The following is a 26,757-nucleotide window of genomic DNA, read 5'->3' on the forward strand; positions in this document are numbered from 1 at the left end:
CTTTCCTCTGCAATGGACAAGAGACACATATGTGTGTCTGTAAAACAATACAAGAGAGAACAATTTTTGTAGGGTTATAATTTTTAAGAAGCTGAGAGCAGCTTTGTGTATTATGTGTGTCATTGTTGAGCTAGAACACAAAATGGTGTATACCAGTTTCTGTCTTTCCTTTTAGATAAGTGAGCTAAACTGGACAAGCCTCATATTGCACATTACAGTTATATTGAAGCGATGTATTTTTTTATAACAAGTGCAAAATAATCTAACAAAATATTTAACAACAAAATCTCTTTTGCATATTTGTTTTTTTATCCCATCAAAAAGACCTCAAGCAAAACACAAGGCGAAGTGCTTAAAACATCCAAAAAACAAAAACAAAACAAAAAAGTAGTTCTAACTTCAAAAATTCAGACACATTCAAAACTTAAGTGAGCTTAACTAATACATTTGCTAAAATACATTTCTATACATAATTGATACTTTGAATTCTAGGCAGTATAGGTTAAACTAGGACGATGTGGGCATGCGTTTAACATGGTTCGACTGGCTAATTTAAATGTTGCCCATTTTGATGAAGCGCTGTGATTTCTGTCGTGCCATCCGATATTGCTTGCGTGCAAACTGGGCACTGTCAATTCCTTCTCGCAGTCTCTGTGGAGTGTGAAGCAAAAGAGGTCAAAGAAGCCACCGCTTGTTCTTCACAGAAAATGAAAAGCAGTCATTTTGATAGCTATGTACTTCTACTCAGCATAAAGGCATGTGAGCATGAAAGAGATAAAACTAGTGCAACCTGTGTAACTAGCTTAATCACAGCTTGGCATCTCTGAAACAGCAAGCTAAATGTACAGTGTCACGTTCAACACTTGGCAATGACATTTTGCTTGCCAGTTTCACATGAATGAAATGACATTCATTATAGGAATAGTTTACTCAAAAAATGAGAAATGAGCTGAAAATTTACTCACCCTCAGGCCATCTAAGATCTAGATGAGTTTGTTTCTTCATTTAAAACAATCAGGAAAAAAATTTAACATTACATCATTTGCTCACCAGTGGATCCTCAGCAGTGGATGGGTGCCATTAGCATGACGTCTTATAAAAACATCACAATAATCCACAATGTTTATATAGGCTTCTTGAACTCTCATTCTGACGGCGCCCATTCAGTGCTGAGGATGAGCAAGTGATGTAATACTACATTTCTCCAAATCTGTTCCGATGAAGAAACAAACTCATCTACGTATATCGTACATGGCCTGAGGGTGAATGCATTTTCAGCAAATTTTCAATATTGAACCATCCCTTCAACAGCTAAATAATTTTCAAGCTGCAGTTTTAACTTATAATCCACACACACACACACACACAAAACACATCTGTGATTTTTACCTCTGCCATGTCAGCATGTCTCATGTGTATCACTTTGACTAGCGTCTGTCCGTCCTTCCTAATGAGGTTTAATTTGTTCTGTTCCTGCACCAACATCCAGATGGTTGTCAAGCAATGTTAATTAGTTGATCATGACTTTATCACTATGTTTTAAATTATACACTTATCACTGTGCTGTTAGGAAGCATGTAAAGGGAAACCATTTATGTACCCGGTAATATATCTTCAAATCTCCTCCTTCTTTGCTTGGAGGCCTTTGAAAGTACTCAAATTTACATTCCCATTCTTTATTGAAATGTCCAATCACGTCGATCTCCTTCACACACATCACTCTCCTGCATGATAAATAAACCAACACACAGCAAGAACATATGGAAAAGGGAAAACTGGCAAAATGCCACCGTTTCATCATTTTTCGGTTGTTGGAATACCTGTTGGTGATAATGATGTTTGTTTTTTTGTGCCCTGGGTACACATAGTGTTCTCTGAAGATCTCTCCATCCAACTGTTTAATCTCAGACCTCTGAAAAACATACACACTCATACAGCACAATACACAAAATACAGTAGCGACTGCACCCAAATATTTTTCAGCAATAATGATCTGAATCAAAAAAAAAAATTAGAAAATGCATAAAACTGATCGTGAGAGAGAGGAGTATTGATTTATTCCAGATTATTTGGGCCTCAAGCAACCTCTTCAATGAATACAATTACAATACAGTAAAGCCACATTAAAACAAACAATCACATGACAATTATGAACCACGTCTTATATAAGATATAGCGTATAAAATATATAGGAAAATACATCAGACACTTATTACAACATGCACTGTAAAATAACCCCTTTAGTGCATATATATATAAGTTTGCATATATTAATATGGATTTTTTTATGTATTCATAATGTTTATATTTTTAATGAATACATTTTATATAGACTGTAATATTGTGTTAACAGACTTGAGATTCGTGGATATGTATTTACAGACATAAATTCAAAGAAACTTAAAATGAAGTTTAGAAAAATAGACCAACTTTGGAAGTTCCACATCCTATTTCTAACAAATCGAATAATTGTTTAAATATTGTCTTAAAATTATCTTGTTTTTGTGAATTTCAAATAATATATTTTGGGAAAAAAATATGATATTGATTAATGAGTTTATGTTTGGATATAACTAAAACAAAATAAATGTATATACTGATATAAAACTGATATAATAAAAATGTCTGAGGTATAATGCTGAAATTATTTTTAGACCAAAAAAAAAAAAAAAAAAAAAAAAAAAACGTTTTCTAGATAAGAAAAGTAGCACAGCTGTAAAAGTTCACAAGACAGACAACTTCAGATGCAGACTTAGGATAATATATTATTTTCTGAACACAATGATGTAACATTCTACTGCAGGTGGACCAGGCTAGACTGAGTCTAGTACTGGATATCCAGTTTGGTTCATTTAAGTGCTACAATATCTCTTGTGTTCTCAAATGTTTTCAGTAACACCTTTAAGGTAATAGTCCCAATCCCATCTCCCACTCCCAATTTACATTTCCTCAGGCTGCATTTGGAAAAGGACAGAAAAGAGAGAAAAAGGAAAAATTAAATGAGTAGGCAAACAGGAATTAATTTCTTCACAGCATGGCAGGAGTCAGTTCAACTTTGGAGTTTAAGGTCAGTTTTAATGAAGAATACAGCTGGAATTTTAACAAGGGGATTCGGAATTTAGTTGCGTTTATCTCCTCAGTTGAATAATCACATCACAATAACACAATTGTTTTGTTTTGTTTCCTGAAAACTGTACATTTAAATATGCACTAATTAACCAACATTTCCAGAACAGAAATGTGACCATTAGATAAAGCCAGGTTCAAATTCTTGTTTTATTTTTGTTGATATTAGAGTTAAAAAAAATGTTTTACAGAGGGGATTTTAGAGAGAATCTTTATATATATATATATATGTAAAATTCCATAAATCAGAAAGTGCTTATAACATTCAGGGGAAAAAAAATCAACACATTTTTAGGAAGAAAATGTTACATAAATCAGGATGATATATGATATATATGAACAAACCCCTCTGTAAAAACCTTCCAAATATAAATAGGAATAAATCTGGTGCATGTAAGTCCTACTGAAGTGCTGCTTTCTGGCTCAGCGCATGAGGAATAGTCTGAAATACGACAATGCTATGGAAGCAAAATAGTCCAAAATCTTGAAATTGACCAGTTCATGAAAAAACAATGGTTTTGCCTTAATTTGTCAAACTGACTCCAATCCTTCAAAACAATTTGGCTGTTAGTAGTTAGTAGTTGTAAATTAAAATGGAGGGTTATGCTGATTAAAATCCTTCCCATCGGGTCTAGTAGCCTGGTCAGTGGGGTTGACAGGTGACCTCACCTGAAAGAGGTCATAGCCCTCTGACTCATGCTGGTTGTAGGGCCGTATGATGCCGTCCTCTTGTATGAGACGCACTGGCCTTAATTTAGTCACCTCATCAGTCGATTCCGCCACTCTGCAAATCAAATCAGCAACAGCATGTTACATAACTCTCACAGAGACGACATCCTGGGATCTAGTGTTTTTTATTCATCTAATATGCGTGGGCAATGGATGAGTCATTCTTACAGGTAGTGAACAGAATCTACTCAATTAAAGTTCATGCCCGAACAGCCTCGAACAAATGCAATTCATCTCAAGAGTCATTTCAAAATCATCAGCCTACAAAGTTTCTTTGTGCTATTGCATGCAGTGTCTTGATTCCTTAAGCCCTCTCTCACCTTTGGTTACTTCTACAGTGCGAGCATGGAAAAGCAATATGATTAGTTCATACAGACATAGCGGATCGATTCAAGTGTATAAGATGGAGAGCAGAACGAATGGTGATGATTGAGCGCATATATGCTAGAGAATCACCGGAGGGGTTGGGGGGCATCACTGTTCCAGCTTGTCGTGAAAGGTTTGGCATGAAAAAGCCAGGGGCGGGAACACCACAGATTGGCCAACTCATTTTTCCAGGGCAGAATTAAAGGCGTGGGTGCACAAATTGATTGGTTAGCCTGGTCATCGGCTGCCTTTGAAATAATAATGCTTCTTTTGCTATTGGTTGGAGAGCGCATGGTCACACTAGGCAGTGGTGTATCATAGAGTCCAGTGCCGTGAGCTCATGCAGTGGACTTGGTCTGACAAGCAGAGCAGTCGGAAAGAGGGACATTATCCAAAGTTCACCCAAAATTATACTCATTTACACAACCTCATGTTGTTCCAAATCTATACGACATTCTTCCTTCTGTGGAACACAAAAGATGATTTTGTCCATATAATGAAACTCAATAGATCCTTTTCACATTAGGTGTCAGTCATTGTGGGTGTCAACAGCAGAAGTTGCAAACTAAAACAGCTGCAAACTGACACAACAAATATCATTTTTGAATTTCCATTTGCTCCAATAGCTAAAAAAAAAAAAAAAAAACTATGTACGATGTATTTCTCTGACTTTATAAAAGTTTAGTCTGTTTATATTTGTCTTTTGATATGGATGTTTGAGCCTGAAATAAAGTGAAATGAAACAAAAGTATATACTCTTTGCTAGATTTATGATGTTAATAATAACTCGTCATCACTTACAAACTTGTCTGTAGAAAGGATCCATGGACAAAAAAAAAAAAAGAGACAAACATTTTAAAAATAACTTCTTTTATGTTCCACAGAAGAATTAATTTCATACAGGTTTGAAATGACATGAAGTTGAGTAAATGATGACCATTTTTTTGTTCATTTGTTTGTTATTCCTTTAACTATGATCATAAGGACATTACACACCATTTGAACCTTTGGTTGAAAGGACCATATTACATGAGTATATGTGCTTATCTGTACTTTCGTTCCTCTCTATACCATCTCTGCTCCTGTCTGTGCTGCTCTGCTCATCAGACTTTCCATTGGCCCCAAAATGCACCAGTGAAAGGGGTGTGGAGATCAGAAGCAAATGTAACAATGATGGGAAAATAGGCACAAGTTAATTACTCCAGTTATAAGGGGATTCTTGAACTGTAGATTATGGCAGAATGCTCTGCGCTACAGCTCACATCCATTGCTTCCCATGATGCAATGCTTACCTTTCAACCATTCATACCCTGTAGATTAAAAATTCTTTCATGCTGCAAAATTCACTTTTGTTAGACCCAAGGAAACAAGCAAACCCCACTGAGTGAATGCAGAGGGATCATTCACCGTCATGTCTTTGGGTAACATACATTCACACTTCAGTCATTCAGTCCTTCAGACGCACATTTGTACACTCATGAGCTTCCAAATACTCACTGAACTAAAAAGAACAAACACATCCAGGAATTAACTTATGAAAAACATGAAAGAAAGAGTCACAAAATTAGTTGACACACAGAAAAACAAAAGCAACACTATGTGAGAAAAAAAAAAAAGACAACATAGACAAAAGAGACACAAATTAGGACACAGACACTCAGTTGACAGCCGACAGTATGTTAGAAAATTGCCACAGGAAATTTGTAACTAAATATTACATATTTTTCTTGTCCTTTCAGAATGGATATCATTAATCTAATCTTCTTTTCCAAAATGTGTATATAAAGTGCACATCAGCACTTACATAATATGATACATCTCTGCCCTAGTAGGAATCACAAGATTTCCACTCCGCAAAAATAACTAAATGTGGGCCCTCCTAAAACTGCTTGCGGTATTATTATGACCACATACCAGTTTTTGGGTTCAAAATATTGCTTAAAAATCATTTAAAAGTAAGAATTATGCGTTTAAATGTTTGGGTTCGTAAGCTTTTCTTTTTTGTTTTGTTTTTAATAAAAAGTCTCTTATGCTCAACAAGGCAGCATTTATTTGATCAAAAATAGAGTTAAAATGTGTGTATATATATATATATATATATATATATATATATATATATATTTATAAAATATATTTAATATGTCTTAGCTAAATAAAAGTATAAGCTTAAAAAAACCCTTACTAACCCAAAACTTTTGAGCGGTGGTGTATGTACATGGCTGGCCGAATGTGTGAGTCTGTGTTTGTATGTGTGGATGTAGATATAATATTCATGTGCATCTGTGTCTCACCTTTGGATGCCCTGAAAAGTACTGCTTGCCATGTCTATGATGCCCCCTGTAGGTCTGGCCACCACTCCAACCAGGCCTTTCCCAATGCCCTTGAAGAAGCCTGCAGCCCCCTCTTTCTTCGCCCCTAAACCCATGACGATATATTATCCATCACTGTGAAGGCTGGCTTTACATGTATTTGAGCATTTTCAATTCCCAATCATTTTTGGCATCACTGAATATAAAAAAGAATTCAGTGATGAGCAGTAAACAGCCATACCTTCCACCGGTTTGGTCACAATTCCTGTTACTCCACCGACCACTCCCTGAAGGAGAACAGAGAAATGACAGAAGTCAGTTCATGCCAAATACAATGGAATGGTATTATCTATGATGCATAAAATGGAAAGGCAAATGCTTTGATGTCGTCTTGGATGCTTTTTTTATTTGTGTACCTTGAGGAATCCCTTTCCTCCTTTAGCCAGACTCTCTCCAAAGTCTTTAGTGGGTCTGTTCATCTCCTCCCTCCGTTTCTGCTGATACTCTTTGTCCATAGTGATGGCAGCCAAGCCTTTTCCTACAGTGCCTGTTATACGAGACACCATGCCAGCTGCGCCCCCTAGAAAGATCATGTCGAAAATAATCATGTGCATTAAGGATCCTCTGTGAGCATATGTGGGTTTGAGAGAGAAAAGCAGGAAAGCAGGGAGTCTTACCCACTGTGTGGCCCAGTAAACTTCGAACACCGATAACAAAACCTTCTGCAAATTCCTCAGGTCCTTGAACAGCCCCCTACACACACACAAACAAATGTTATCAATCTACACAAATCATAATTTGATAACCTTGTAAAACATGTTACATGAAAAAAGTTAGAAATGTAGAATTTGTAGAACCATGAGACAAAAAGCTAAAAATATATTATATAAATATTGGTTTAATGTAAGAATTAAATGATTTGATGGTCACTTTAGTGGCCATAATACATCATTACATGCATTACAGTGGTGACTGATATTTTAAATATCCCTCAAATACCTGTGGTCTCATCATATCTGACACACTCTTTTCTATGTACTCAAAGCTGTACTCATATCTGGCATTTGTAAGACAACACACTCACATTTGAGGCCTGAACAGATAGATAAATGAACAGCATGTGTCAGACCTGGATGGGCTCGTAGAAGAAAGCCTCCACTCCTTCTGATAAGCCTCGGATCAGCCCGAATGGATTTCCAAGAACATCCAGACCCAAAACCAGCACGTACATCTGCTTTAGGAACTATGAGGAGAGAAACAGACTCTGAACATCCTTCTGATACAATGATTTCAAGTGAAAATGTATGCGTGTTGGAGAGCGTTTGCTCATGTAATGAACTCTGACATTGCATGAGTGTGTATTTAGATCACCCACTTGTTCAGAGTAGTGTCTGATCACAGTCCACATCAGTTTCTCTCGTCGGTAGAACTGATATTTCACCTCAAAGTAAGCCAGTCTGAAACAAAGAGTGAGACAAAAGGACGTCAGTCGATGCCCATGTGGAAGTCATTATTAGAGTGCAAGCACAGCTCAAAGTCTTACTTGAAAATCAGATCATCTACATCAGTGAGTGTGGCACCAATGCTTTTGAGCAGGAGGTTGACGGACTGGATGGCAACCATATCACCCTGCTCAGATTCATTTCCACTGGAGCCCAGAGACAGACTCAGGTGCAGCTACATGAACACACACATAGTTTCCTGGTCAGTCATAAACAATTACATGTCATTTTACAGTTTGATGCAGCTACCTGTCAGGGAAATCCTTTTGCAATTTATCCATCATTTGACATTATTAAAAAAGAATAAATGCATTTAAGAGTTCTATTATAAATAAATCCGGTTCTTTTGAACTTTCTATTAAATCAAAGAAAGATCACAGTTTTTCAGCATGTACAATAATAAGAAATGAAATAAGAAATTTCTGAAGGATCATGTGACACTAAAGACTGGACTAGTGGCTGCTGAAAATTTTGCTTTGCCATCATTTAAAATATATTATTAACACAGAAAACAGTTTTTTTATTTTTATTTCAATGTTATTCAATATCTCAATATTACTATTTTTCTGTATATTTGACAAATAAATGCAACCTTGTTGAGACTTCTTTCAAAATCATTACAACATTTTATCGACCACAAACTACTGAATGGTAGTGCACTGTACAGTATATAACTGTCCTGTCATGCTATTGCATGTGGAAGACTGAAACTAGGGAGCAGGTATTATCTGAGTTTTCAATTTTCTGTGACAAGTGACCCTGAAGAGACCATGTGCTGTGTTTTTGAAGTGGACAGCGGTGCTGGTGCATTACTTTAATAGGAGAGATGTGGAAATGCTCAAAGAAGCTCATCGCTGAGGTGTCTGTCATGGAGCTCTCCATCAGCTGAGCCTGCAGCGCCTCCAGATCCTTCTCTATCAGCTTATTCTGAAGCAGAGAGAAACACATACTGACGTCTCCAGTCCCTTCTTCATTCACATTGCATAAAGCCACACGAGATTACAACACAAGAACAAAATAAAGTAATTATGGAGGAAGTGTTTGCCACTGCAATCTTTATGGATTATTTCATTAGTAAAAATATGCGACTGACAACAACACGTGTCAGAAAAAGCAGTAGTTACCCTCTCTTTACTGTCCTGGGAGTCGGTAGCTGGGGTAAACAAGGCGAGGATTGCTCCCAAGAAGCCCTGATCGATCTTCACTGCCATCTCCTGCACTAATGCCATAAAGTACCTACACAAAAACAAACAATGCCAGTCAAAGGCTGGATCTACTTATTCTTTATTCTACTATATTTCCCAAATTTAAACAATAGTCATCAAAAATAAAAGTCATCAAAACTATAAAATAAAAAATAGAATTATTGGAATTGTGTAATCACTGTGCCATCACTTACTTAAACTGCATGACTTGGCTGTGCTCGTTAAACCTTGTGATGATGCTAACGTCGATAAACGGCTTCGGCTCTAAAGATAAAAGGTAAGATATAGTGTTTTCATGTCCACTCACTCTAAATGTGCACTCAGAAGCGAATTAGCCTAAATTAAGCCTTCATATGCTAACTGGTGCTTGTACCTGTGTCTTGAACAATAGATTTTGGAAGAGGAACAGGATGAAACACAGTAGGAAATATAGCTCCCGGCAGCTGATTATCCACCTGGAACAAATAAATGGTGCACATAATAACTGAACAAATGCCAGAAATGACAGAAGTGTGATATTCAACAGGTACATTGTGTGTGGGTGTTACCTGTAGCCAATAGAGCTGTGCACGTAAACTCCTCTGGTGAGGCGACTGTTTCAACTCAATACGAATGCCAGGCAGGAAGTTTCTCCTGATAGTGCAGGACAATGGCTGTCTCATCAACATGGGCAATCTTCCAAAGTTCACCTGTTTTAATAAAGACAAAAAAGAGAATACGATAATATCTCAGCATCATAATTATCTTACTAATCAAACTTTATTTCAATAAAATCCTTTATTACCTCTAGGCCAGTTTCTAGTCTAATCCAGCCTGGTTCACTCTTGCTGTTGATATGGTCCTGGTAGGCTTTCTCCAGCAGTCCAATGTTCTTGTTGTTAAAGGACTTCCAGCGGTTCTTTGGTCTCATCTCCCAAACCACACCAGAATAAAAACACAGTTCTTAATCATCAACTTGCACAAGAGTGGCATTTATGTTCCCCTTTAAAAGTCCATGATCATTATGAATAATTCATTTTACGGTTGCTGTGTGTGGGTTTAGTTACCTGGTGATGCCAACGTATGCTATCTCCTGTCTAATGTCATTGTTTATGAGTGACAGGCCCAGGTTCTTTAATGAAATGTTGACTTCTTGCTGGAACTGCTCCAGCGCCTCTGCCTGCCGTGCTTTTGAGACTATGCCAACATCCTCAGTGAAGATCAGCACCCGCTGTCGGCCGTCCAGGAAAGACACCCAGTGTATCTGAACTAAGCTGCTGTAAGCAAACTGCCCACACTCGTCCTAAAGAAAACAACATGGCAATGACATGACCAGTAATATTAGCAGATCATTAGATTCACTAACCCAGGATTTCTCTCTAACCTTTACAAGGTCCAGTTCTCCGCTGTAGTCTTGACAGCTCCAGCAAAGCTTCCGCTCCCCTGCTGGATCATCCCATGCGAAACGCTGAGCTTCACCTGGTCTCAGTGCCCAAGACTCCTCACAGCCTCTGCACAAGCAGAGACAAGGATAAGAGATAGGAAATATATTCACACACTCCAAAACACTGGGAGGATGATCTTAAGAGCACAGATGTCAAAAGTACCATTATTTTGGTACCACAGTAGATAAAAAATAGCATTCGTGTCTGATAATCATGCAGGTGTGCATTTGAATGGTCAAAGGCACTTTGTTTGGCTTGTGTTAAGTGAATGCATGAAAACAGCCAGGTTAAAAAGTGTCAAAATACTGGACTGAATCTGTGCATTAAGACTATTTAAATTTAGCCAAACTAAGATATTTTATATTTTAATATAATTTCAAATTTAATTTATTCTTGTGACGGCAAAGCTGAATTTTTAGTCTACTCCAGTACATAGTTTCACATGATCCTTCAGAAATCATTCCAATGTGCTCAGGAAACATTTCTTATTATTATCAATGTTGAAAACAGTTGTATTGTTTGTGTGGACACAGTGACATATATTCTTTCAGGATTATTTGATGAATAAAAAAAAAAATAATAATAATAATTATATTTCTAGTAACTTTTTTTTTTAACAATTTTGATCAATTTGATGCCATGCTTGCATAAATAATGATAAATGTATTAATTAATAATTAATTCAAAAATCCCACGGACCCCAAACTTTTGAACTGTAATGTATTTTATATGAATATAAATAAATATATATATTATTTAAATATATTATAGTATATAGTATATATATATATATACACACACACACATAGACACACAATATATATATATATATACTATATATATATATATATATATATATATATATATATATATATATATATATATATATATATAATTTATTTTATTTATTACTGACTTAATGCAATGTACTCTTCAAGTATTTCTCATGTAAGTAAACATTGTTCTCATATAATTATTTACATTTACGTTTAAAACATTTGTGAAATTATGGTATTGACACTATTGACTACTGAAACCTAGGTATCGTGACGATCACAGAAATGTTTTTCATGGACTTTCTAATCAGACATATTCAGACTTTAAATTCATCCGTTATATGAAGTAAAACACTGAAGCGGTACTGACCTCTGTCTGAAGTTGACAGTGGCTGCGGGTGTGTGATTCACAACCAGTGCAGGTGCAGCTCCATCATAGTAATCAGTGAAGCTGATGACAGTGGAGTGGTCTGCGATATTCACATCCACTATCACGCCACCATACTGATGGGAACCAAGATTAGAATTAAGTGATCAATATGGTTTAATAAAGTATATTTAGCATCATGTTTACAGGCAGATCATGTTCACCTTTTCCATGCGCAGCAGAGTTCCGTTGTCCTGCTTGTTGAAGAAGAACGATTTGGAGCTAGATTCAGATCCCACAACCCGTACACACAGCTTCCCCGTGCTGGCCTCAGGCCAAAGAGGCAAACACTGTAACACACACAATCATACGGTAAACACACATATGTTGAAGGAATACTCCTGCCTTTAATAAAAGATGAATTCAGCACTGACCTCTGTGGAGGAGATGTAGTGCCACTTGCAGCTGAAACCATTGTTGTTTTGCACCTCTCCAACCTCCAGCTCAAACGAGGACTTATTGACTAGCGTGTAGAAAGGACTCATGGTAACAATCCGTGTCAGATTAAAGCTGCTCATCTGGATGCTAACCCCAACCTGGACATCAAAACAGATTGTAGTAAAATGTAATTTTTAACAAATCTCAGAATTAATGTCCACTTTTCATACCGTATATTATATGGTTTTTGATGTTCACATTACACATTACTGAATTCATAAGTAGCACTTCTTTTAGATTTGTGATATTTTAATTTTTGTGTTATACTTTCCATTTATTGTATAGATTTTTAACATCAGGCATATATTTCTAATCGGCCATACCTGAAAATAATTACCGTCTTATCAGTATCGGACAGAGTTTTACCATTAGTGCATCTCTAGTCTTATTTCATTAAATGTTCAAAGCATTTACCAAGTAGTCCCCGCTTTTGTTTGGACAACGGACACATCCGTAACTGCCAACAGTGTCCAGCGAGAAGCCATTGGACCATGAGCTGGTGGACACGCAGAGCTGCAACTAAAAGGAAGAGGAGCATGTAAATTTATGAAATACTACCAGAACATTTCGTACCAAAATCTACAGGAAAAACATTGAGCTTTGCAAAACATGGCTTGCTGAACATTACAGCCCAAACACATTAAAGTTCATGTTGACATTCATGATTTGATTGTTTTAGATATTTGGCTAATATAGCTGTACAGGTATATCCATCAAACACTGCCAAAGAGCCCAATCCAACCTTATTCTTGTTGAAGAAATTCTTCTTTTTGAAGGAGAACAGAATGACGTCTCTGAAGTCAGATGGGTGTTTCACATATGTATCTTCTGCGCGATACTGCAGCACACGGGACGTCTTATTGATGATCCAGTACGGACTGTAAACAGAGAGGACCATTTTGCCGCTCACTCGAGACACATGCACACACAGGTCCACGGTCAGTCCTTCTGGAGGGTCACAGGTGAAGCTGATGGACAAGAACTCAGGCATTTCTTTGCTAATCCTCATATGTCCAGTCCAGTTGCGACCTTGGTACTTGATCAAAACAAGCTCCATTATTTCACCGCCAACATTCGAATTCAGCACATCCGCCGCACTGCCCTCCTGAAGCTCGTAGAAGTCACCAGAACCCTGTGAGAGATGTGATGCATTTTCAATAAACGACTGCTGGCTAAAATTACATTAATATCAATTTGGACTGATTTTATAATCAATACAAATGTGTGATACACAAAAGTTTGGGGTGAGTATGATTTTTTTATACTTTTATTCAGCAAGGATGCATTATATTTTTTCAAAGTAACAGTAAAGATATTTATAATGTTACAAAAGATTTGTATCTAAAAAATGCTGTTCTTTTGAACTTTCTATTCAGCAAAGAATAGTATTTTTTTTTTGATCAAATTGATGCAGCCTTCCTTCAAATACATAAAAAAATCATGCAAAGCCCCAACATGTGTATGCCAAATGTGCTGACGCATTTGTGTATTAAAACGGCAATATTCTGCACCTCCAGCAGGTAACGTATTGAGTAAGGTAGCAGGTTTTTGAGAGTGACAGCTGGGTGCAGGTGGATGATGTAAGCAGGGTCCCAGTCCCCTTCCTCATGGCTGCCAATGTGGCTGAGGTCATCAGGCACCGCCAGTGTGTTCACCACCAGTGGCAGAAACCTGCTCTCTGTTGCGGGACACTGCAGCACTGCGTGAACCTCTGAGCTCACGTGCACCTGCTCCTTCCATGCGATGCATGTGGTGGACGCACCATACACATCTTCTAAAGGACCGACAGGCAGCAAGAACAACTGACTCCTGAAGTAGCACACAGAGCACAGAAAGTTACATCATAAAGCACAAAACCAATAAAAACACACTGCTTGCAAAGAAGAGAAAAAAATATGTATTTTTTTAACTCTTTAATGTATTGTTTTGGACCATTTTTTTTAGGTCTTTGTTTTAGCTTTGTATTAATATTCACTCTGAGATGGCTAATTAAAGCTAAAGTTATCCAACCAAGAGTAGTTATGTGGCAAAAATCAAAAGTATGTGTTTTTGTTTGTGTGTGTTTAATTTATATTCTCCAATTAGCAATTTCATATAATGTAAATGTAATCTAATGCCCGTGGTGCATTAAATCAAAGTCCCTTTAAGACAAGTCATGTCACTCTGCGGCCATCTTCGATTGACTGTCGTTTATTTTGCTCAATTAACATTACATAAAGCTTATTATTCAGGCTAGATCAGCAACTTGCAAGTGTTTCTGTTTGGATTAGTTCATATGAAATTAGTTTATAACGAAGCATAAAGTTGATTCTAGACTATTGTTGATCATGTGCTCCACATGTGTATGCCTAGGTAGAAAAACTATAAGTATGACACCTCTGATATAGTGACTGAATTGTAAATATGCATGATATGTAGTCAAAGATCTTCTTTACAGTTGCTCCTCATGATATTTGACTCATATGAATGCAAAATGCACTAAAATGAAGTAAGCCATTACACTTCTCCCCTGTTTATACCTGTAAGCTTCTAGAGGAACATGACACTCCTTCTCAGGCTCAGCAACCCCTATATTCACCATCCCTCCAAGTTCAGAAGAATACTTCAGAATAGCAAAAGGCACCGAGAAATGGTTTTTAATCTGTTAACACATAAAAAAAGAAATCAAGTCACAGTGATTTTGACAGGGTCATTTTCACTAATGATTTCTTTATTCAGAGTAACAAGTAAACAGATGTATGCACTCTGCAGGTAAAGTGAGCAGACGAACCTGTAGGGGGGACCGTACTGTGATGACCTTGTTGCCCTCGCTGGCATCGATCTGAAGCAGTACAGACACAACATCCTGTTGCATGGGTCCTCTGACATTATAGAGTCTACGGCCAGGCTTACTCAACGGGATATTTGAAATCTCACTGTAACCTGAGGGAACTGCACAGGGGACATTTATGAATTAGCATACTGCATTTACCTATAATTCATGACCTAAAAATTATTAGACTATAGCTGAATTATTATAGGATAACATCAAAAATATATAAAGGTAATTTAACAAATAGAACAACCAGATCTGACTTCTTTTATTTTTGTATGGGAATTTAGGCTGTTCAAAACTTAAAGAGTGACCTACCAAGACAGCATTTTTGGAGATTATAGACATGCTTAAACTTACTAAGAGCATATTATGCCCAAAAAATGCTGTCCAGGTAGGTTTAGGTGAGGCATTACCCAAGGCATTTGTACGGTTTACGAGGTGTATGTTGTCTGTGCTACTGACCTATGCTGAGATTGAATAAGCAGCTTTCCTGCCTCTGCAGGGCAGACAGTCGGGATGAACGCTCAAAGGATGAATGTTCTAAATCCACACTTTTATCCACGGCCAATTCATGCAGTTTACCCTGCGTGGACGAGCCAGCCAAATGCAGGTTAGCACTGTGCTGAACAAAGAGAGGAATGCCTAATGCATTGCGGATGGTGTAGGGGGATTTCTCCTTCAGAGAATGGTCAAAGGTGGAGGCTGTGCTCTCTGAGAACGCCTGACAAGAGAGAAATGTTATTTTTAGATGTATAATCTAACCATTCAAAGGTTTGAGGCTGGTAAGATTTTTTTTAAAGTCTCTTATGCTCACCAAGGCTGCATTTATTTGATCAAAAATACAGTAAACATTATTAAAAACTAAAATAACTTTTCTTATTCCTGTGATGGCAAAGCTGGACACACTTTAGTTTAGGGACCAATTCTTAACAGATTATTACTAACTAATTATTACCTATGACTTTTGCCTCAATAAACTCCTAATTTGCTGCTTATTAATAGTAAGGTATGGGGTAGAATTAAGGGATCTAAAATATGCTCATGCAGAATAAGGCATTAATTTGTGCTTTATTAGAACTATTAAACATTCAATATGCTAATAATATGCATGCTAATAAGCATAAGTAATTAATAGTGAGAATTGGTCCTTAAAATAAAGAGTTACCACAAAGCTTAATTTTTCCCAGCCATTACTTCAGTCTTCAGTGTCCATCAGAAGTCATTCTAATATGCTGATTTGACACCATTAAAAAGAAAACAACAAATAGCTAACTTATTAAAAAACTTAATTAATTAAAAAAAAAAAAATCAGGTGTAATTCAAAAATTTAGGTTTAAGTAAATGTATGGGGAAAGTGAATAATGTTACAATGATATTGCATGCATTGCATTTTTTTTTCTGTGTGTGTGTGTGTGTGTGTGTGTGTGTGTGTGTGTGTGTGTGTGAGAATGCTGTTCTTTGGACTGAATGGTTTACCTTAGCCAGGTTGTTGAAGACACTGAGGCAGCACTTGGACACAGTGATGTTCATGGTGTCTTTGGAAAATATAGTGATGGCTGTGCGAGGGTCTGGCAACATAATAAAATCATCCCCAGGAACTGGACTTTTATCCCGAACAGGGTTATTCTTCATCTAAACACAGAAACACAAACAAATAATCACCAACAGAACAACCTGCAACATATCTGACAGGGTGGGAGCTGTGTGAAAAAGAGTAGCAATTCTGCTTACATCTAATTTAAGGTTCCACCTCCGACTACCGTTGTCCACTCTCTCAAGCAGTGGCTCCCAAACTGCATGAGTCTCATTGAAGTAATTCACCTCCAGTGTCATATCTGCAGAGACACTGAGCAGTGACGACCAGTTCTGAGCAGTACCGGTGAATGACGATTCTGCAAGCAGCAGGGGCACAGTCCGATGCCCCAAACCTGACTCCAGCGTGACCTGCACCACCTTCACTTTCATCTCAAAACACTCTCCATCCTTACTGCTGTCCACATCCTTGAAGCTCTCAGTGACCTCGGAGGCTGTATCCACACCAAGGAACCAGTAGTTTGCATTAGCCACACTCATCAAAGACCAGAGGCTGTTTAGGTCATCTGATGTCTGCTGTGACGGCTCTTCTTTAGGTTTAGGTGCCATGGCAGCCGTGATTGTAATGACAGTGTTAAGAATTATAGGAGAGATCTGAGAGAGCAAGTCCGAGAAAAAGCATGTTAGTTCAACACAGAGTAGATCATATATTCCTGGGATATGTAAAAAAACGAGATGTTTGAACAGTACTGTACATATTTACACAGAAAATAACTCTTGAAATACAGTAACAGCATCTTTGTACACACACACACACAAAAAAATATAGGGAGCAAATACACTACAGTTCAAAAGTTTGAGGTCAGTAAGATTTTTTCAGAAAGAAATGAATACTTTTGTTTAGTGAGGATGCAATGTATTAAACAAAAGAGACAGTAAAGTAATTTAAAGACATTTACAATAGATTTCTATTTCAAATAAATGCTGTACTTTTATATTTCTATTCAGTCTTGAAGGAAAAAATATTACCACAAACAAATTAAACCGCACAATTGTTTTTAACATTGATAATAATAAAAAATGTTTCTTGAGCATCAAATCAGCATATTAGAATGATTTCTGAAGGATCACGTGACACTGAAGACTTGAGTAATGGCTTCACCATCACAGAATTAATAGAAATGTTATAATATATAAATATATATTTATGCACTCTCAGAAAAAAAGGTACAAAAGTTAATGGTTTTATAAAAAGTATCTTATTGTGTATAATTGTGGATTTATTTGATTAAAAATTATTTTTAAAAGTTTTTGGTTGGTAGGTTTTTTAGATGTATTTTTGGTGTTTCGTTTTGTATAGTTGTACCTTTGTACCTAAAGAGTCCATAAATGTACATATTAGTACCTAAAGTGTACATATTAGTACCTAAAAGTTACAAAAGTGTACATTTTAAAAAGGTACCACCCCAGTGACAGCTTTTGTACCTTTTTTCTGAGAGTGTGTTTACTGTATTTTTGATCAAATAAATGCAGCCTTGGTGAACATAAGATACTTTTTATAAAACCATTAAAAAAATCTTACCAACACCAAACTTTTGAAATGATAGAATACACGTTCCTTTCACAAAATATTAATATGGCAAACAGATAACACCCACTTTCACTATGACCTCCTCTACAGTTACCGAACCAGTTAATGGGGCATTGGTTGGCATTTTGGTCTCAAGTTCAACAGAGCATGGTCTCAGCACCTGCAGTAAAACAAACTCATGATTTGCAAAGCATTATAGACAATTGCATTTACATAGCCTGCAATACATTTTTCACTGCACTTCTTAAAGTGCAAAATAAACATCAAACGTTATTGCAGTTGTAAAAATAAATTTAAAAACAGTAGAAATCAGTAAGCATACGGTGGTCTCGGCTTTGTCACCCTCCGTCCTGATAAAGGGGCAGGCGAGCACTTTGAGGCTTCTGATGTTGGCCTTCATTGCCTGGCCCGTGTCTTCAGACAGGAGGCTAAAATCACACTGGAATGAGGCCACCAGTGCAGGAGCATCTGCCTTCATCAGGTTAGCCACAAACACAACCTCTGGGTCCACCACAACTGCTCGCAGTCTGGTTCTCGGAGCTGGTGTTGATGATAGATGAAGTATCAAATACAACATTCCTACACTTTCCTACTGTTCCAGGCATTTCTAATTCATTGTACACACAAGCATTTCTAGCTAAAAATACTTTACAACTGATCAGAATATATATATACTGACTGTAACTATTTCCATGACCATTAAGATTCTGTTCATTTATGTTGACTTTTCTAGCACTCAAAATCACATTTTTCAAATTCCTTGACATTTCCTGGATTTCCAGAACTGTGAGAAACAATCATTATTTTAACAATTGTTTTTACACCCTTAATGACAAAAAGCTGCTCACTTTTTTAGTGTAAATCTAGAATATTTAATGTGGCTTTGCTTAACATCTTACATTTAGCATGTAACTATTCATTCTTTCATACCTGCTTTAGGTTCACTCTGGATTTTGGGCTCTGAGACGTATTTGAGTGGCAGCTGATTGGTTTTGTCTCTCTGTGTAGGTGGACTTGAAGGCAGGGCTTGCACAAAAAAGTCAGCCACAGCCAACAGGAACTCCACGCTAGCACACAAATAGAGCTTCTGCAGCACAGCGACCACCGAGCGCTCATCCGCACTCTGAGAGTATGTCATATCAATCATGGGCTCTGACGTCTCCTCATCACGCCTTCCCAGCATCCTACAGGGCAAAATAATACAGAGCGATCAGACCAGAGGGGGGAGGCCTAGAAACAGGACTGTACAACTGTTTACTAGATGCTTTTTCTTCTGAAATGCTCAGTCTGACAATCATTTTATGTAATGTCATATTGAATAAATATGTTTCTTAGTTGTAATCTGTTATAATTAAGAAAAAAATTCTTACATTTTTATATACACATCACCAGTAAAACATTGGAAAAATTATGACTTTTCCTTTACTTTTAAGCTCAAGAAGGCTGTATTTATTTGATCAAAAACACAGTAAAAACAGCAATATTGTGAAATATTATTTAAATTAATTTAAAACAATGGTTTTCTATTTTAATATATTTTAAAAAGCACTTTATCCCGGTGATGGCAAAGCTGAATTTTCAGCAACAATTGCTACAGTCACATGATCCTTCTGAAATCATTTTAATTTGATGCAAAATCTTAATTATACCAAACTTTTGACCAGAAATGTTTGTTTGTGTGTGTGTGTGTGTGTGTGTGTGCGTGTATGTGTAAACCACCTGGATGTGACTCTCTGAATACCGCTCCTCCTGTCATCTAGCGTGCATGTGGTGAGGATGGTGGAGACCTCCATGTTGCCATTAGTAAACATTTTGCCTAACGTTTTCATTTTACACAGCATAAATTCACCTAAACATGACTGCTCCTCATGAACAGACGGCTAGAGAAAGAGAGAGAAAAAGAGAGAGAGAAACAGCTATAACACTCACTTTCATTATGAATGGATTGTAACTGTAAACCGAATCTGTAAGCTCCATACACACCTGTGCGGGATCGTTACTGTAAAGAGTAAGGCCAAGGGACTCCACATTAAAGCTGAATTTGACACTCTCCAGCAGCTCTGTGTCACTCAGTTTACTTTCAGACAGCTTTTCCACAAGAATCTCAGAGCCTACACAAGACACAAACAAATCAAGAACATCCACTGAGTTTTTCTCTAGAAGAAAAATCATTATATGAAATATTTGTGTGTGTGTCCGTCTTCCCTCACCAGTCGCTGTACGTGCTCTGACAAGCACACTCTCTTGTTTGAGGGCTGCCTCAGAGCCGATCGGTGTGTCAGATTGAACACTGCTCGCCTCTCCGATGTTCTCCATCAGAATCCGCAGCAGGACAGTCAGGTCATCTTGACTCAGAGCCACCTGGAACACAGTCAGAAAATGTGAGAGTCTTCATAAATTTTCCCACAATCACTCCAACTATTTAATTAATAATAACCAGATCCAAGAAATGGACCAGCCAAAACTAGTCAATTCCACAGAGAGACAGACTGTGACATCAGATTCATTTAAAATGTCAATACAGAAAAACAAAAAAACAGAAGAAAAAAAAAAACCATCTGTTGCATCTCTGTTACACTGCAACTCTAAAAAGCTGAAAATATGTCCTGGTATAATGTGAACAGACCTTCATGGGCTTCAGATCTCCATCCACCTCTATGGCAGCCATCCTCTTGTACCATGATGCCGCCAGGTTACGTTTAACAGACAGAACAAGGTTGACTGGCTCCAATAGTTTTGAACTAGGCTGATTTGAGTCCTGCTCCACTGAAATTCTGAGAATATTGAACAAAAGGATGTATAAGAGGAAACATATATAGAGTTGTATAATGGACAACTAGAATATGGGCTTTGAAAATTCATTAAATGAATTCTGTTGAGTTAATTATCAGATCTTTAAATGGACACACATTGGATATATAAAAAAAGTAAGTCTGAGAATCCTAGATAAGCTTTTTGGCATTGGGCTACCTGGACAGTTTTAGCTGTGTGAGCTGTATATCCATATTATCTATGACAGCAGGCAGCGGACGACCTTCCACTGGGAGCAGAGAGAAGCTGTTCCCCACAGTAATGAGACCCAGGTCCGCCTCCACAGCATTATGGGATGTGGAGGACTGAGGGATTATGATAAGGGGGGCCTTCAGCCTGATGTTCATGGCAAGTCTGAAACTCTTCTGAGCGAAATCCCTCACACTGGAAGCTGCTTTCTCCGCGGCCTGAGCCGTGGCGGCACTGACAGCCTCTTTAGCTGCCTGGAAGTTATTACTGAAATTCTGTAGAGAGAAAAAGTGAAAGTATGTTGGTGTGCTTGAATCAGCTTGAGAGGCCATGTGTGCAATTTAAACTCACCAGTAATGACATGACGAATTTGTGAAGGTAGACCACTTGAATACAGCCCACGTTGAGTTTCACTTTGCCATCGACCTTTGAAGTATCTGTATACCCAGCCCCCTCAGTGGCTTTGGGTGTCAGACTCATGCTGAAGCTGAACACCTCGTCGCCCACGATGGAGATGGCCTAGAGAACCAAAAATAAATAACAGATATCTAAATGCACTTTTGTTGTACCCTGTTTATATAAAAGCCAAAGTAAACAGAAATGAAAATGTATAAAGAATAGTAAACTGTAAAAATGTAACGCTCTATCTAGCTTGCCTTCTTGTGAATAGTTTTTGGATCCACATTCATGATGATGAAGTCACGCAAACGTGTGGACATGTGCATCTGAGTTCCTTGCATCTGTAGAGAACCGTCCAAACCTACAAGAGGAGAAGATTTACATAAAATAAAATAGAAATATATCATATTAATAAAACATATTTACATTTTAAAGAAGATTCTGCACTTTTTATTGTTGTTTCACAGTATCAGTAATGTGGTAATACATAAGTACATTTTCAAAACAGGAATGTACTCTAACCCTGAATTTTGATGTCAGCCATGTTGCTCTTCTGGTCACAAACCAACACATTAAATGCTCCGAGCTGCATGTTCACCATCAGGTCAATGATGTCACCATCAGAGGGAGAGCTCACTGCGGCTGAGACAGAAACAGTCCTTAATTAATTCATTCTTAATGATACATTTACATGTTTAAGTGATTGTTTGTGTGTGTTTACTGGATTTATCTGAGGTAGTTCTCATGTCTTCACTCCTTTTGCTTTCTCTCTCAGTTGAGGGCAGACTGCTGTTGGACAGGGCAGCAGACAGGAAGTCCATTGTAGAGAGGAGAGCCTCAGTATGCAGCATCAAGTCTAAAGAGGAGAACACCACCTAAAAACACACACAGACAATTTGAAGATCTCTCAATTTCCAAAACTGTATATTATTTAACATCATTTACACATGCTTACATTGATCTTCTGCTCAGTATTCTGGTAAAGGCTTGCAAAGTTGGGCCCATTTCGATCAGCCTACAAAGACAGGAATCAAACAAGGTTAAGATCTCCATTCATGGGTCCTGGAAGCTTAGTGAAGAATCTTAGTTAAGAAGTATACACTGTAATTGTAGGATTAATAATGGAGGATCTATAATCTATCACTGCTGTGTAAAATATATTACATAGACAGCAAGTATACATTTAATCAGAACTTGATTAGTATGAATTCATACCTCTAGAGTTTTAACAGTACACTTACGTGCGACAGACACTGCTATCTCATTTTAGAGAAAATAGCTCTTAGGAGTTAAAAGAAGAGCCACTTCACAAATGTTAAAAAAGCATAATGGCTAATGGCTGGATCTAATTGTCTAATTGTAATTCATGTGCTAACCTAAATGAATAGTTCTAAGGTACTGTAAGAGCTGTAGCCTGTCTAGACATGAAATGTCCTGCCACTAGTCAACTCTAGCATGGATTAAAAGGGTGTCACTTAATACTTAACATAATTCGTTTTGACAATTACTGTAAAGGAAGTTTTATAAATAGTGCTTTGGTGCTGATGCAATGATTGGAATTATGTGCTCACATCACTGTAATTCAGAAAGAAACAGTTACCTTAAAGTACTTGACTTCAAGAAGATCTGCTCCCGACTCTGCTGAGGAACTGATTATACAGAGCGCTTCTCCATTTGAATCTGAAAATAAATAAATAAATAAAAAACTCATCACTTCATTTAAACTTTTAACGAAAATATGTTGCTTTGTTTCAAGTGCTACAAACCTGGGAACTCTAGGCACTTCATGGAGATGGTTTTAATGTATGTTGTGGCCTCCATGTCATATTTTCGTACTTTAGTGTCAATTCCAAGCTGAGCTACATGGAGAACCAAAAAGGGACACTCTTTCCCATTTTTGGACTTTTTCAACTTCAGCATAACCTGCAAAGAGAGAGATACAGGATTCTCAGTCCACTCCAGATTCTCAGTCAACAAATGTGGAGTTATGACTGTAGAACAACAGAAAATAACAACTTAAGAGAGCTTAATTACCTCCTTGATTTCAAAATTGAGCAGCACATTAACAACATTCTCAGTGAAAGCACCATTGGTCAATGCAGGCTGCGTCTCTGTCCCTACAGGAAGTGTCTCTATCTGTCCTTCATCTACAGCTTCATCTATGGAGGAAAAGAGGGTAAAGTGAAGCCCTTGAAGACAGATTTTAATGGACAAGTTTACTGACAGGATAAACCTTTTCATACTTTTAGCAGAAGCTTTTGTTTCCTCCACTGTAGCAGCCCTGCTCCCCTCACCAATGTTCTCTGCTAGGATTCTCATGAGGACCCCAATATCCTCCTGGCCAAGAGCCATCTACAGAAGCCAGAAAAATACCAATCTTCAGTTTTCTCTCCTGGAAATCATGTTTGGGTTCCATTTTAGATTTTACATTAATCACTTTCACTTCAAGAGAAACTCACATCCATTGACATAAGTACTCCATTGAGCTCCATTCCAGGAATTTTGTTGTACCAAGTGGCAGCCAGATTACGCTTGAGTAAAAGCTCCAGATTTATGGGCTTCAGAATCTCAACATCTAGATGTGCAGCATCACGCTTCAGAACAGACCTGAAGAAAGAAGAAGCTCAAATAAATAAGTCAGAAAAAGTTAGAAGCAACCACTTAATCATTCTGTAACACCAAACAGGTTGAAAACTAGTTTTGTTAACTGAAAAAAAAAACATAGATATTAGATTTAAAAAAATGAAATTTCAAATGTTGCCTTGGAAATAGAAAATAAGTTGAAGTATTAAAATTACTAAAACTGAAATAAATCTAAATAAAAAATATTTTTTTCAAAAATAATAAAAATGACAAAAGCACAAAACAATACTTAAGCGTGATTTCTTAAGCGTAAAACTTAAAATTAAAATTAAAAGGAAAACAGAAAATATAAAAATAAAAGTTCATTTAAAATATTAATATACTATAATAGTAAAATTGTAATACTGAATATTAACAGAGCTACAAAGAATGACCTCAACATGACACACATTTCTTTATTTTGACTGTATAATCTGCTTTAAATCACATAAATTCATTTGGAGAATTCTGGGGAAAATCTCCAGCTTTCTTTACTACCTAGATAGTTTGAGCTGCGTGAGTTTTACATCCATGGTCTCCAAAACTGCAGGCAACGGACGACCTTCCACTGGGAGCAGAGAGAAGCTGTTCCCCACAGTAATGAGACCCAGGTCAACCACAAATGCATTATGGGATGTGGAGGACTGAGGGATTATGATAAGGGGGGCCTTCAGCCTGATGTTCATGGCAAGTCTGAAACTCTTCTGAGCGAAATCCCTCACACTGGAAGCTGCTTTCTCCGCGGCCTGAGCCGTGGCGGCACTGAGAGCCTCTTTAGCTGCCTGGAAGTTATCCACAAACATCTATGGAAGACAACCAACAGTTAGGTTCGGCTTTGTCTGGCGTGACGTGGCAGTTTAGTAGAAGTGAGGGAAGGTCTTAATGTAACAGACTGGGATCCACAGTAGGGAAAATTCATGCAGGGATGTTCTTATACTTTAAAACGCCTGAAAGCTGAATTTAACAAAAAGTTGCAAATTCAGCAGGAGTGGAAAAAGGAGTGCTGGAGTGAAGCAGTGTTTTTTTGCGTGTGAGAGAAAAAGTAGGAAAGCTGATGATTAGATTGTCTGGGTATGGCAAGTGAGCTATTTCTATTAAGCATGTAGAGTATGAAAGTTAGTAAAAAAAAAAACAGTAAAATCAAGGCATCCGTATCGTGCGAAATTCCAGCTCAAATTTCTGTGATTTCTACTTCAATATATAGTATGAGACACAAGCACACATGCAAATCCACGCATTCGCAATCAAGTCATTTAAATATGTTGTGCCTTACTACATTTGTAAATAACAGTATTGGGTAAATTTGCATAATCTGAAGTCCAGTTCTTTAACAATATCTCACAGTTAGAAGACTAATATCTCACAGTTAAAATTAAGAAGCGAATGCTAATATACTCAAGACATAAATCTAAGAGAAAACAGCATTAAAGCTGCAGTATGTAATTTCTGCAAAAGTAAACAGAATTGCAATCTGTTAAGTAACACTGACCTCTTTCTAAAAAAATAAATTTTTCATAACATGAAAAATCCAGTGTTTGAAAAACACTTGGAAGAGATCTACCTTTTAGGTGATACATAACTCTGTTTGATGCCACTAGAGGTGCAGAAATTCTAAATTGCAATGGTATTGCGGATAAATATAAAATATGGATGGGATCTTTTGAAAGTCTTTCTTGTGGTTCTTCAAACTATCTGATTTGATAGGAAAAGAAGTATAGGAAAAAACTAAAACGTCATACCCATTTTAAAAGAGGTTATTATATGTCAGTGGTGCGTATACATGTAATGTAAGCAATACTGAAATATTACTGACAATATTAGTGACCGTAAACTTTAGGACTGCTTCTGTTTAACTTGAGCTATATATTTCTGTTATATAATACATATGAATATTTTTCTTTCTTTTTTCTATCTATCTATCTATCTATCTATCTATCTATCTATATAATATATATATATTACAGTATTAATTATTATTATAAACTTACCGCTAAAACAGTGGTTCTTAACCCCCCAAGCCACCCCCCACCCCATTGTCCAACACAATATCTTAAGGCCTCCCCATAAGGCACAGATATTTTGTATTTCTGGTGTGTTTATGATGAAGCTGCTTGTTTTATTGTTTTTACTTTTTTGAAGCACAGTATATACACAGTATATACACACAACCACAGTTTTATAAAAAGTAATTTTTCTTATGTAGTTATATGTATATGTATGTAGTTATTTTGTTTTTATTTATCGATACAAAAATTGAATACATTTTCCATTTTTACAGTTATTTTTTAATTAATTTTCTTTTTAAATATGAGAATAAATATTTGAAGTTTGCTGAGGCCTAGTTTATCCCTGGTTAAGAACCACTAGAAATAAAACAAAGGCAGTCATAAACATCGCTGTGAATGTTGTTAACCTGGATTAATGTTTCCATCTTACTTGAAAATGAAAGTCTTAACTTTGTGTATAAAAAAATCCAATAGAGTTTAATGAGGTGA

General features: G+C 37.0%; 1 protein-coding gene across 9 annotated transcripts in view; it reads right to left on the minus strand.

Moving 5' to 3' along the window:
* Nucleotides 1-373: 373 nt before the first annotated feature.
* The window catches only part of LOC109064615 (vacuolar protein sorting-associated protein 13C-like), a 46,477-nt gene continuing 20,093 nt past the window's right edge, over nt 374-26,757 (minus strand). For 3 of the 9 annotated variants that reach the window (XM_042760013.1, XM_042760017.1, XM_042760015.1), the window contains 50 exons: nt 24,761-25,065; nt 24,100-24,247; nt 23,884-23,992; nt 23,675-23,799; nt 23,407-23,563; nt 23,241-23,320; nt 22,596-22,655; nt 22,362-22,515; nt 22,163-22,282; nt 21,898-22,001; nt 21,593-21,760; nt 21,212-21,516; nt 20,868-21,015; nt 20,452-20,602; nt 20,225-20,352; nt 19,961-20,121; nt 19,172-19,425; nt 18,564-18,781; nt 18,309-18,401; nt 16,849-17,304; nt 16,594-16,749; nt 15,580-15,838; nt 15,073-15,233; nt 14,822-14,943; nt 13,814-14,111; nt 13,045-13,434; nt 12,717-12,821; nt 12,239-12,400; nt 12,029-12,154; nt 11,808-11,941; nt 10,601-10,727; nt 10,284-10,519; nt 10,022-10,166; nt 9,786-9,926; nt 9,611-9,692; nt 9,432-9,501; nt 9,157-9,268; nt 8,846-8,959; nt 8,074-8,207; nt 7,906-7,987; nt 7,660-7,773; nt 7,208-7,283; nt 6,947-7,110; nt 6,772-6,817; nt 6,513-6,636; nt 3,796-3,910; nt 1,821-1,912; nt 1,601-1,724; nt 1,390-1,473; nt 378-651 (listed from right to left, as the gene is read on the minus strand). In XM_042760013.1, coding sequence (XP_042615947.1) covers nt 553-651; nt 1,390-1,473; nt 1,601-1,724; nt 1,821-1,912; nt 3,796-3,910; nt 6,513-6,636; nt 6,772-6,817; nt 6,947-7,110; nt 7,208-7,283; nt 7,660-7,773; nt 7,906-7,987; nt 8,074-8,207; nt 8,846-8,959; nt 9,157-9,268; nt 9,432-9,501; nt 9,611-9,692; nt 9,786-9,926; nt 10,022-10,166; nt 10,284-10,519; nt 10,601-10,727; nt 11,808-11,941; nt 12,029-12,154; nt 12,239-12,400; nt 12,717-12,821; nt 13,045-13,434; nt 13,814-14,111; nt 14,822-14,943; nt 15,073-15,233; nt 15,580-15,838; nt 16,594-16,749; nt 16,849-17,304; nt 18,309-18,401; nt 18,564-18,781; nt 19,172-19,425; nt 19,961-20,121; nt 20,225-20,352; nt 20,452-20,602; nt 20,868-21,015; nt 21,212-21,516; nt 21,593-21,760; nt 21,898-22,001; nt 22,163-22,282; nt 22,362-22,515; nt 22,596-22,655; nt 23,241-23,320; nt 23,407-23,563; nt 23,675-23,799; nt 23,884-23,992; nt 24,100-24,247; nt 24,761-25,065 — 7,638 coding nt within the window. In that variant the 3' untranslated portion in view covers nt 378-552. Of the gene's footprint in view, nt 652-1,389; nt 1,474-1,600; nt 1,725-1,820; nt 1,913-2,035; nt 2,955-3,795; nt 3,911-6,512; nt 6,637-6,771; nt 6,818-6,946; nt 7,111-7,207; nt 7,284-7,659; nt 7,774-7,905; nt 7,988-8,073; nt 8,208-8,845; nt 8,960-9,156; nt 9,269-9,431; nt 9,502-9,610; nt 9,693-9,785; nt 9,927-10,021; nt 10,167-10,283; nt 10,520-10,600; nt 10,728-11,807; nt 11,942-12,028; nt 12,155-12,238; nt 12,401-12,716; nt 12,822-13,044; nt 13,435-13,813; nt 14,112-14,821; nt 14,944-15,072; nt 15,234-15,579; nt 15,839-16,593; nt 16,750-16,848; nt 17,305-18,308; nt 18,402-18,563; nt 18,782-19,171; nt 19,426-19,960; nt 20,122-20,224; nt 20,353-20,451; nt 20,603-20,867; nt 21,016-21,211; nt 21,517-21,592; nt 21,761-21,897; nt 22,002-22,162; nt 22,283-22,361; nt 22,516-22,595; nt 22,656-23,240; nt 23,321-23,406; nt 23,564-23,674; nt 23,800-23,883; nt 23,993-24,099; nt 24,248-24,760; nt 25,066-26,757 lie in introns of those variants that run through there. The other 6 variants (XM_042760009.1, XM_042760010.1, XM_042760012.1 and 3 more) reach the window with 6 other exon arrangements.

The sequence above is a fragment of the Cyprinus carpio genome, chromosome A7 (assembly GCF_018340385.1).
Source record: "Cyprinus carpio isolate SPL01 chromosome A7, ASM1834038v1, whole genome shotgun sequence".
Taxonomy (NCBI): domain Eukaryota; kingdom Metazoa; phylum Chordata; class Actinopteri; order Cypriniformes; family Cyprinidae; genus Cyprinus; species Cyprinus carpio.